This window comes from Pelophylax lessonae, assembly GCF_965119305.1.
Source record: "Pelophylax lessonae genome assembly, chromosome: 2".
Lineage (NCBI taxonomy): Eukaryota > Metazoa > Chordata > Amphibia > Anura > Ranidae > Pelophylax > Pelophylax lessonae.
Window position 1 is genome coordinate 564567703 of NC_138769.1, and position 12558 is coordinate 564580260.

The following is a 12558-nucleotide window of genomic DNA, read 5'->3' on the forward strand; positions in this document are numbered from 1 at the left end:
GGGAAGAATCGCACCGGTGGAAGTGATCGAAACTCGATCCTGTATCCTGACCGTATGACCTCGCGAACCCCTTAGTCTGGGGTTCCGGCAAGCCATGGATCCGGAAACCGGTGAAGACGTCCCCCCCACTCCAGAGATGGGTAGGGGCGCATCAGGCTGTATTTTTCAGGCTTGGCTGAGCCGGACTTTTTGTTTAGCCGACCAGCGCCCTTTGAAACCCTCTGAAGGGGCTTTGGAGGGTTTCGCCTTATCGCCCGCCCTCGCGGAACGAACAACTCCTTATGAGCAGAAAGGGAAGGTCCTCGTTGGCTACGAGGTCCTCTTTAACCTAACAGTCTGTGGCAAGACAGCAGGTGGTACCGTCTATCCTTTAAAGAGGGATTCCTCAAACGGATAGCGCCTAGCCATGCGTTAGGAAATAACAGGGGTTCGTTTCAAAACGACCCCATTTGGGTAAAGGAAAATCCTTCGCCCTTTTGGTAGGCTAACAAGTACCAAAAAGGAATTTCAGTCTCAGCTACCTCTGCCGGTATAACCTCAAGACCAAAGGTTTCCCGGACGGACACAACTAGTGCATCCACCACTCTTGTGCTATGGCGGAGGCAGAAACGTTCTCCTCACTGCTGAGGAGACATTACCTGAGACAACAGCCCCATAAGAGGGACCTGCAGCTGCATTGACCAGCTCCGAATCCGTATCTGAAGTATCAGATAAACAATAGGGGTAGGCGGGGGTCGCTTCTTGACCCCCGTCCCTGACAGGCCACCTCCTCCCGGGATACCAAAGACTCCAAAACTGCCGATAATGCATTAAATACAAGTGGGGTACTGGAGGGTCCTGCGGCCACCTTGAGGGGATCAGGTGGGGATACCTATGTGGCAGGGTCAATGATTATACAAGACACTTGCCAGCGACAAAAAATGACAAAGTAAAAAACTTTTTTTTTTTTTTTTGTGTCCCCCAGTCGCAACAGCGCCCCTCAGTGTTACCTGCCTTTTTGGACCCCACAGAGAGAGAGAGAGACCCCAAGGCTCATCCCTGATGCACAGAAGTTATCAGCTTGCTCAGTGCTGTCCTGTTACAGACAGGAAGTCTTTGGCCCTATTTCCTGGGTAAAGGAGGCGGCTCCGCCCCTTAACACGCCTACCGGCGCCTCCCCCTGGCTCCATGAGGTGTTTGGTCACCTCAAACATGGCCGCCCCCATGTTGGAGACACGAGGCTACGCCAATATGGCAGCCTCGTGTGCTCTGCAAGAAAATGGCGGCGGCCTGTTAGGATAACGGCGGCTTAGCAGCGGCCTGCGGGATGCTGTATACGGCCTAGCGGCCTGTGGGAGTGCATCGGCCCCCCAAACTTCACCCTGGATGGTGATCAGCCTGGACGGCGGTACCGGACTCTGGTGGGCCGCATGCGGTCCGTGCCTGCCCTTGCTGGAGGAATGCGATCTGGACTGCGGTTATACATGCATAGACATCGCCCAGTGAACACCTCTGACAGGTAGGATACCTTATGCTACCACAGTAATATTCTAGTACTGCCACTGACTTCAGTCATCTTCACAGTTTTTAAATGACATTAGATTGTCAGCTCCCAAACCAAGCCTCCTGGTTACTTGTTTACAAAAATCACACTCAAATAGGGGGATCTGTGACACGTTATAGGATAGAGGGGAGACCCATCCTTACCATTTCAGAGAGGGGCCCGCGTTCACCACAAAACCCGTCAGGGGGAAAAGGGGGAACATACTACTCACCATACTGGAACCAGGCGGGCGCCAACTCCTGACAGTACCCCTCTCCACCGGGGTAGGAGGGCTGTCGACCAATACGGACACCGTGACTCATGGTCATTGGCGTTTCAGCGAGACGTTTAACTCGCAGGGTCAGTCCCCGTCCAGTGGGACTATGTCGCGGCCGACCCAGCGCGGAGCTATGGCCTGCACGCGCTCGTAGGCTGAACTGGGGTGACCACTGGATCTCAACATCCAGCCCGTCGCCCAGTTCCAGCTTTCTTGCTTGAAGATCTCACAGGAACACTGGAGAAAAAAAGCGGTCTAAAAATCTTCTAAGAACAAAATCCTGCCAGGACCGAAGATCCCAGCAAGGTATCTAGGTCCTTACTCCTAACTAGACAGAAAAAAACTGATTTGCTGTAGCAGGAAGTGAGAGGATATACCCTCTGGGACTGCCCCTAGGGTGTGGCCAGAACGTTTTCTTTCCTGTCTAGTCCTACTCCTGTAGAGGGCAGCATAACCCGAGTTGTTATTAATCAACGAGGACTACGTCTGTCAATGAGCGACAGAGAAAGCTACTTTCACACTGCTTTGATACAAAGCATGTGTTTTTGCTGCGTTTCCGGTACATTTTAAATCTTTGAAAAGGACGTGACAAAAAAAAAAAAAAAAAACGCAGCTATGGGTTTGTTTTTGGTACATTTTTGCCACATTTGAAGCAATTTCTATTAATTTGAATGGGGAGGTGCTTTTTTTTCTTTTTCCTCACCAAACATGCAGCATGAAGGTGTGAAAAGCTCCATAGTATTTAATGGCCATGAATTTCTTCTTCCACTTTTGGTAAAGCAAAAACAGAAGAAAAACTGATCCCTGTAAAAGGGGCCTTCGTTTGGTAACCCGTACAAGTGTTGCTCATACATTTTTAGCATTGCTGCCATATAATTGGACAATGCATGGCTTGACTTTTACAGGCAAATCATGTGCCATTAAGGCTGAAGTGTCCTGCTATGCCAATCTGGACCTGCTTCTTTGACACCCAACAGTGACTGTCAGTAGATGAGCAAATACTGTCTCAATTACCTTCTATTATAAGCAGAGGTTTCTTTGCAAAGTTTAATCATGCTCTAAGTTTGACACCTGGTTAGACCTGTTCATTTAACCACTTCTGGACCGGATGATTTTCCCCCTTAATGACGAGGCCATATTTTGCGATTCCGCACTACATTACTTTGACGGACAATTGCGCAGTTGTGCAATGCCGTTCACAAATAAAATTGATGACCTTTTTTTCCCACAATAGAGCTTTCTGTTGGTGGTATTTGATCACCTGTGCAAATTTTTTATCCCCCCGTGAAAATTCTTGGTCTTTTTTCCTTTGTCTAGCAAAAAACAAACAAAAACAAGACAAAAAACCCACAGTGGTGATAAAATACCACAAAAAAAAAAAAAAAAAAAAAAAAGCGGTCTCAAAAAAAAGTGATATAAATAATTTTGTTTGGGTGCAGTGTTGCATGACCGCGCAATTATTCAAAGGGTGACCGTACTAAAATCTGAAAATTGGCATGGCAGAAAGGGGGTTAAAGTGCCCAAAAAGGTAAGTGGTTAATACAATTGCAGTGCACACTTAGGAGGATATATTATATAAAAAATTGCAGAGCCATACATCCTATGAAACTGCATGTACATTTGTTCTGTGCTAATGGGGTGGCGTCTACCTCATTTTTGCTATGAAGCAGTGTTAAAACAGCCTAAAAATAATCAGAATAAAACCCAATAATGATCATGTGCAGAGATTGACAGACATGTTGGAAACCATACACTCCCACTCCCTCTTCTACATGCATAAGGTAAGGGGCCCCTTACTATATCTCTGTATACTATCTGTAAGGAAAAAAAAAAAAAAAACTGGATTTTTGACTTATCGTAAAATCCTTTTCTCTTAAGTTCATTGACGTACGCACTGCCCCCCTACAGGAGTATGACACCAGACAGAAAAAATGTTCTGGCTACACCTATGAGCAGTCCCTGAGGGTACAACCTCTCTCTTCCTGCATAGGATGTCCATTTTCTATCAAAGTAGTGTCAGAGAAGTAATACTAACCCAACTCAAAATAGAAGGGCGGGTACTGCGTCCGTCAATGAACTTAAGAGAAAAGGATTTTACGGTAAGTAAAATCCTTTCCTTTTTTTCATTGACGGACGCAGGCTCTGATGCATATCAGTAGGGACGTCCCAAAAGCAGTGCCATAAAATGAGGGGTGGGAACAGCAGAAAATGAAGTCCCCAAGGCTAAACACAGCTAACCAGGCAACATAGGACTCTTTAGAAAAACAAGATGAGGCCCACCTGAAACAAACAGTAAACACCCTCAAGGAAGGCCAAAAAGCCCCCCTAAACAGCAGCCTGCAACACTTTGTGGCCAAAAGAGGCATCAGCAGATGCCAGCACATTCACCTTATAAAATTTGGTAAAGGTGTGAACAGATGACCAGGTAGCAGCCTTGCAAACCTGAACCACAGATGGCTGATGGTGAAAAGCCCAGGAAGCACTAAGCGCCCCCGAGTAGACTGCGCCTTAACAGGGAAAGATGGAACCTGACCCTTAATTGAATAAGCCTGCACAACTGTCTGTCTGATCCATCTGGAAATAGTCGCAGCAGATGCAGGCAGACCTTTCTTTGGACGATCCGTGAGTACAAAGAGCGAATCTGACTTTCGAAAAAGACTCAGTAGTCGCCAAGTACACCCTAATTGCCCGAACTACATCCAAAGTATGCAAATTCCCTAGAATGTTTTGGCTAAGGACACAGAGGGTAACACGACGTCCTCATTTAAGTGAAAACTGGAAACCACCTTCGGGAGGAAGGACAGACCCGGACGAAGGACCACTTTAACCCTGTGAACCACCAGATAGGGAGAACGACAGGAAAACGCCGCCACCCTACGCGCAGAAGTAATAGCCACTAAGAAGGCCACCTTCTGGGATAAGGCAGGCAGGGGAATCTCCTGAACACTTTCAAAAGGAGATTTCTGAAGAACCAACAGCCCCAAATTAAGGTGGCAACGGAGGTCACACCGGAGGTACCAAGTGTCGCACCCCCTGGATGAAGTTACACACCAGGGAATGGGTGGCCAACAGCCTTTGGAAAAAAATTGCCAAGGCTGAAACTTAACCTTGATAGTACTCAAGGCCAACTTTTGATCAACTCCCCGTTGAAGGAAAGCCAATATCCGAGCCACCGAGTGAGAGCCCCAAGAGACTCACACCACACAATATACGACTTCCACATACGATGATAAATCTTCCTAGAAGTCACTTTCCTCACTGTAAGCAAAGTGGGAATCACTGAAGCAGACAGACAATCCCCTGTCCTACAGCACCTGGCTTTCAACAGCCAAGCTGTCAAAGCCAGCGACCGAAAAAAAGGATGGAAGTTTGGCCCTTGAGACAGTAAATCCTCCCTGAGAGGAAGTCTCCAAGGAGCGTCTGCGACTAGCTTGACCAGGTCGGTGTACCAAGCTTGGCGAGGGCAGTCTGGAGCCACAAGAATGACCGGAATCCCTTCCGCCTCGATCCTGCAAAGAAGTCTTGGCAGCAACTTGAGAGGAGGAAAGGCATACATCAGCGGATATTGACCCCACCAGACCACCAGTGCGTCTGCGGCATCTGCCGGAGGGTCCCGTGAGCGGGCCACAAACCTCTGTACTTTTCTGTTGACCCGAGACGCGAACATCTGGAGTGCCCCAACAAGGGCACAACTGCTGGAACATCTCCGTATGAAGGGACCTTTGCCCTGCATCCAATCCAAGGCCTGTCTACTGAGGTAAGCTGGCTGCCAATTTTCCACTCCTGGAATGTGAACAGCGGAGAGAGCTGGAACAAATAACAAATGCGTTCCGCCCAAGGAAGGATGCCTGCCACTTTCAAGGCAGAGGGGACACTTTTGGTGCCCCCTTGGTGATTGACATAAGCCACGGTCCGTGGCACTGTTAAATGGAATGTGCACTGGGCAACCCTTCAGGTACTCGGTCCAGTGGACTAGGCAAAGCCGGATTGCTCACGGCTCCAGAACATTGATCGGTAACCTGGATTCCTCCAGGGATCAGACTCCCTGAGCAGATAACCTGCCGAGAACTCCCCCCCCCCCCCCCACCCGGACAGACTTGCACCCGTGGTGACAATTGTCCAATATATAGGGAGGAAGGATTTTCCTTGCTTGAGCATCGGGGACCAAAGCCACCAGATCAGGGACTCCTTGGTCACCCGGCTCAGCTTGATTTGAATGTCCAGGGAATTTGTATTCTTGTTCCATTTGACAAGGATTTCCTTCTGGTGGATGCTCGGGTGTAATTGAGCAAAAAGGGACCGCCTCCGAGGATAACACCATTAGTCCCAGAACTCTCATATAGGTCTGAAGGGATGACCATTTGCTAGACAGCAACAGCTGAACCGCAGTCTGGTGTTTTCTGGAGTTTTTCTGGAGGAAGAAACACCCTGGCTGAGGGCGAGTCCAAAGTCAGGCCCAGGTAGTCCAGTCTCATGGAAGGGACCAGGGACGACTTCTGAAGGTTCAGAATTCGCCCAAACTCCTCCAGAATTCTCATGGCGATTTCCAAATGCGTTTCCAGCACCGTAGGAGACTCCACACAGAGAAGATTGTTCAGGTAATCCAGGACCGATATTCCCCACTGCCTCAACAGCTCCAGGATCGGAGCCAACACCTTTGTGAAGACCCGAGGAGCAGAGGTGAGACCAAAGGGCAAAGCCACAAACGGATAGTGATCCTCTCCCACTGCAAAACGGAGAGACCGTTGATGTCCTGCACAGATTGGGATGTGAAGGTAGGCATCTTTTATGTCTATGGAGGCTACCACTGTGCGAACCGATTCCATTTTGGATTTTTGAACTCGCACAAAGCAATTTGGTGCTTTCAGGTCCAGGATCGGACGCACCTTGCCTTCCTTCCTGGGAACCGTGAACCGGTTTGAATAAAAGTCCTGAAAATGTTCCGCACACGGAACCGGAACTATTACCCCATGTTGAACCAGGTCCTGAACTGCCCCAGAGAGCGTCAGCAAGCGATCCGGGGACAGTCGCACATTGGAAGGGAAAAACCTTATTGGAGGGACGGATCTAAACTCGATCTTGTAACCGGACCATAGGACCTCTTGAACCAATTTGTCTGGTATCCGGGATAGACACAGGTCCGGGAACTGGCAAAGGATGTCCCCCCACCCCAGATACAGGTGAGGGCGCACCTTCAGGCCGAGGAGATCTTGTCCGCAGGTCTGGAGAAACCAGACTTTTGTTTGCCAGACCAGTACCCCCTGTGGTTGCTTGAAACCGCCCAAGGGAGACTTGAAGGGCTTTGCCTTATCAACTGACCCTGAGGGATGAAAAAAAAAACTGTGTGCGAAAAAAGGAGGGACCCCGTCTGCGATGTGGGTCCTTATCCTCGTTAGCCAGTGGAAGAAGGTACTCTCCCCCCCTGCGAGACCATTAATGATGTCATCCAGGGTAGCGCCAAACAGGCAATCTCCTTGAAAAGGCAAATCAGTCAAGGCCTTCTTTGAAGTCTGATCCGCAGACCAGCACTTCAGCCAAATTATACGCCGAAGGACCACTGACGAAACCAACAGTCAGTCCAATATGGGAGCAGTGTCCAGCACGGCATTGCAAACAAATTGCAGCCCCTGCACCAGCAGGTCCAACAGCTCCTCAAAGGCAGAGGGAACTTGTTTCCCCTCCAGGTCACAGCATAGTAACTCAGCCCATTCAGTCATTGTTTGCATGACAAGGGCAACCGTAAACACCAGTCTCAGAGCAGACACCGCAAGGGAGTACATATTGCGAGCCACAGCCTCCGCCTTCCTATCCTCCGGATCCTTAAAGGATGGGGAATCCTCCACTGGGATAAAGGTAGCCTTAATCAGTCTTGAGACCGGAGGGTCCACCGTAGGTGGAACAGTCCACTTCTTTATCAGGGACTCCTCAAAAGGGTAGATTCTAGCAATTAGCTAAGGCACCCCAGGGCAACGCTTTGGATGGTCCCATTCTTTTTTGAGCATGTTGTCAAAATACACGGGAAAGGGGAAGAAAAAAAAACCTTTGCCGCTCTGGGTGGCTTGTGAGTGCCAAACGTAACCCGCGCCCCAGCTGCCTCCTCCAATTTCCAGGGTCTCACGCACAGATACAACCAGTGCGTCCCCCAGCGCCTTATCTTGCGTGGCAGTGGAGGTAGAAATGTCATCCTCACTGTCAGAGGAGAAAGGGCGAGAGGTAGTGGACCCGGCAGGGAGGCCCATGTCTGCGGTGGCTGAGTCAGACTCAGAATCTGAGACATCAGATGAGGCAGGAGTAGGCGGAGGATGTACCTTAGATTGTACGCTCCTTGAGGGCAGGGACTGATGTGAAAATGTAATGTATATGTAAAGCGCTGCGTAAATTGACATGTTCCTTAGCACATGTTCCTTAGCACCTCGCCCTTTAAAGGCAACCTCTATCTGGGACACAAACGATTCCAGGACCGCCGAAATGGCATCTGTAGACAGCTGGGGTGAGGAAGGCCCTGTGGCCTCCTTGAGGGGGTCAGATAATCTGTAGGGTCAATGTTGCACCAGGGGAACCTGTCAGCCAAATTTGAAAAAAGGGACTCTTTTTAAAAAAAAGGCATTCCACAGCGCCACCCAGAGAGAGACTCCCAGGCTCACTGTATCAAAGATGCTCTAGGAGGCCCAGAACGACTGCACAGCAAATGTAAGCAGCAATCTTGATCCAAGAGGGTAGGATCTGAAGAGCAGCCCAGGGTATAGGGAGGGGCTCCGCCCACAAGAACAGCCTCCGGGAACTCCCATCCTGATTCTTATTAGAAAAAGCCACCGCAAAATGGTCATGCCGGGTGCACCAAGATGGCCACCGACCTCCTCAGCACAGGACTACAAGAAAATGGCAGCCTGCAGAGCAACTGAGGACCCTCGTGGGGACCCCCCAGACACCAGAACAGGATTGATTGGAAGGTGGGTCCTAAAGTGACAGGTAGAGACCACCCCCCCAGCCCCCACATGCAGCCTGCCGCATGGTCCCAGCCCCCAGGAGTAGGCCCAATAGCCCCCAGCAGTGGGAGGGTTAGGTAGGTGGGGGTGCGTGACAAGACAGAGGGGAACCTGGGATTGTGAGGGTCTGACCGACCTCGGGGAAGGGCGCGCATCCACCCCAAAATCCGCCAGGGGAAGAGGTGGGGGGGGACATTTACTCACCATACCGGAACAGGCGGGTGCCATCTCCTGACAGAACCCCTCTCCGCTGAAGTGAGGGGGGGCTGTTGGCCAAATAGGAACGCTGCGACTCGGGCCTAGACCCGGTCGTGTGCGACCTGGCGAGACGTTTAACTCATGGGGCCAGTCCCTGTCCAGAGGGACTATGTTGCGGCTGACCCAGCGTGGAGCTAAGGTTTGTGCGCACTTGTTTGCCGCCTGGGGGTGACCACTGGATCTATACATCCAGCCTGTCGCACAGATCGGGCATAGTTGCGTGTAGATCTTACAGGAAAAAAATCCGGAGAAAAGTCAAGTAAAAAAAAAAAAAAAAAAATTATCTAGGAAAAAAAAAAAAAAAAAAAAAAACTTTGCCAGGAATAGAGATCCCAGCAGGGAACTAGGTCCTTACTCCTGACTAGACAGATTAAAACTGACATCCTATGCAGGATGAGAGAGAGTGTACCCTCTGGGACTGCTCATAGGCGAAGCCAGAACTTTTTTTCTGACTAGTGTCCTACTCCTGCTGGGGGCAGTATAACCCTACTGATAAGCATCAGAGACTACGTCCGTCAATGTATGATCGAGAGAAAAAAAGATAACAGCAAGTGCTGTTGTGGATTAGTTTACAGGACACCATTTTCTAGGTGGGAGCCATGTCTATGGCCACCTTAAAGCAACTGTTACCCCAACACTTCAAATTCCAGATATGTACCTGCTGTACCATGTACTTGTATGAGAAAGTATCCTGTGCTCTTTGATTTGCTTTCTTTATGTGAAATCCCTGGGGTTCATGCCAGTCCCTCTGCTTTCCTATTAAAAACTGACCACACTAAGTAGGAGAGCACATCGTGGTTAGCTCTCTAGCTATGCTGGGAAATCAGTGTACTCTCCTCCAATCAGACTTGTCCTGACAATCCTCCATTGCACAGCCACTCACTGGCAAGCTCGGTGTGCTGCTTCCTCTCCTCCCCTCTGTTCTCAGCTGCATAAGTACTGGCGGAATGTAATCATTTATAAAAAAAACATCAAAATAAATAAAATGGAAAAAAAAAAAAAAAAGGTATTTATAATGTTTTTTTATATCTATACAAAAATGTATTACCTTTCATTTCCATTCAAGTTGTAAAGCGCTGCGTAAACTGTCGGCGCTACATAAATCCTTTATATAATAATTTTAAACTGAATGGGTTGTTTTACAAGCTGATCGTTTACAAACTACTTTAATTGTGAGCCCTTTTAAGAGTTTGGTAGAGAACGTAAACTCCACTCAAGCAGGAACTGATGCAAAAAGGCTCCAGTTCATTCACTAAAAAAGTAGAAAAGTTTGCCTGCACTCCAATTTTATAACAAAATAAAATAGAGTGTACAGTATATCAGATACCCAAGTAGTGAAAGTCCACTCTGGAGAGATTTAATTATACAGAATAAAAAAAATGCCACCACTTCATTAATTATTATAGACCATGTGAAAGCTGCAGTAAAGAAGCTCAATAAAGTATTACACAGCTGGCATACAGCGCTTTATGGACACTGCTTCCTGTTCTCACTTCCCCCACTCTTAGCAGCTCCCACTTAGGTGCCCTTTGACCCACGATAAGGACTAATTGGCCAGCCTTCCCCCATCGGAGGCTGTTAGGAGGGCTCCTGGTCTCTGTGGCATAGAGTTCACACTTCTGACAGAAGCCCTCACATTTTTTAGCAAGGTAACCAGAATCCAGCAAGTTTGCATATTTGACCTCACATTCCAGTTTTACAAGCCACTGCATGAGTTACATTACAAACACATCATCTACTTCCAGCTGTGTTTTTACTGCCCGTGCAAGGCAACAAAGTATTAAGGAAACCATGTAGTGCCTCAAAATATATTTGTGCGACATACAAGTTTACAAATTGGCTTTAGAAATTCAACACTAGGAACTTACTAAACTATAAAAACATGTAATCAGATTTATAAAACAAGGATTTGGTGAAGTGAAAATAACACCTGCTGAATTCATTTTAGCTTCTTAGAATACTTGAATGAGGTGATGCACTCAACCTGGCACCTGCTACACATCGTGATTTAGCACTGTGCAAAAGCCGTCACTAGCCACATGAGATCTAGTACATGGGAGAAATTTAAAGCTCACATGTCAGTAGAAATGTATAGTGTTCAATATTTTGAACACAATGGCTTAAAGGGTATGTCTGGGACAGAATAAGAAAAAAAAAATGTATCCAGTCTATGCAATAGGTACACATTTCCCTATGTTTTATTTAACCACTTCAGCCGCCGCCCAATTCGGACATTGTTTTGCTAGAAAATGACTAATCTTGTTTTAACCCTTACACTGCCTTGTCGTGACAGGGAAGGGTGAGGGGGGTTACACTGGGATTGTGTGTAAATCTGATAAGCAGATTCCAGCCTGTCAGATAGTTGCGCTACCGCATGATTGCACACTCCCGTTCGCTCGCCCCCCATGAGAAAATAAATAAATCTTAAGAGTAAATTTTTATTTATTTTTTTTAAATTGTAAAAAACAATTAGGTTATGCTCAAGCACATAAACTGCCCTCCCAAACAACTTTTACACATGAAAATGGAGATTGTGATACGCAGTAATTTTAGCACCAGACCACCTCTGTAACGCTAAAATGAGGACCGATAGGAGCCTTTCAAACTGTCGCCAAAGAAAAATATAGGGTAGTGAAGTTTGTTACAATTTCACAGGTGCACACAAACTTAAGGTTTGAATTGTTTGGTTTCTATTTTCTTGGTGCAACCTCATCTTTTATTTTTTTTACCAAAAACTTGGCAATTTATTGCGTTAGTGCGCCCTAAAATTAACTTTCGTGTATTTACCTGAAATTTGAATCTTATATTTTAGATGTTTGCAGTAATATCATGTGAAATTAAAAATTAGAATTACCAATTTTTTTTTTCTCTAGGATGTCTGTTTTCAGAAAATATAGAAGGTTTTGGGGGTTTTATGTAATCTTCGTGCCTTAAATTATTTTTTTAAGCATGTGTGGGGAAAAAAAAAAATTACAAAAACTGTTTCGGAAGCGAAAGGGTTAAAGGTTTAATTAAATATGATCACAAAATGCATGTAACAGGTATTGGTGGACAATTTTGAAAACCAAGGAGTCATAACGGAAATCAATACTTAAAAAAAAAAATAAATAATACAGCAAAAAGTTGCATAGGAGGGACTTGTCAAACAATTGTAAAATGTTGTGTCCATAAAGGATAGTGCCCATAATTGGTGACAAAATTTTTGACGCATTTGTGATCAGGTTGGCATGGGGGGGGGGGGGGGAATGGAAAAGAGTACCAAAATACAAGTACATGTTAAGCATACATACCTCAGCATCATCAGAAATTGATGCAGAGCTTGTTACTATACCAAAACGTTCCTTCCTTTTCTTCAGCTTTTCATCATCTTCAGTCTGTATGGGTTTAAAAAAGTGAAGGTGAATATTCCAATAAATAAATATTATATACTGTATACAGGCGCATCGCAAAAAAATAGGATATCATCAAAAAGTTAATTCATTTCAGTAGTTCAGTTAAAGTGAAACTCATTATAT

At 46.8% G+C, this 12558-nt stretch overlaps 1 protein-coding gene across 2 annotated transcripts in view; it reads right to left on the reverse strand.

Moving 5' to 3' along the window:
• Window positions 1-12558, reverse strand: part of SARNP (SAP domain containing ribonucleoprotein) — a 179355-nt gene that overhangs the window by 21892 nt on the left and 144905 nt on the right. For both annotated transcript variants that reach the window (XM_082247115.1, XM_082247114.1), the window contains one exon: window positions 12334-12417. In XM_082247115.1, the coding sequence (XP_082103241.1) occupies window positions 12334-12417 (84 nt within the window). The remainder of the gene's footprint in view (window positions 1-12333; window positions 12418-12558) is intronic.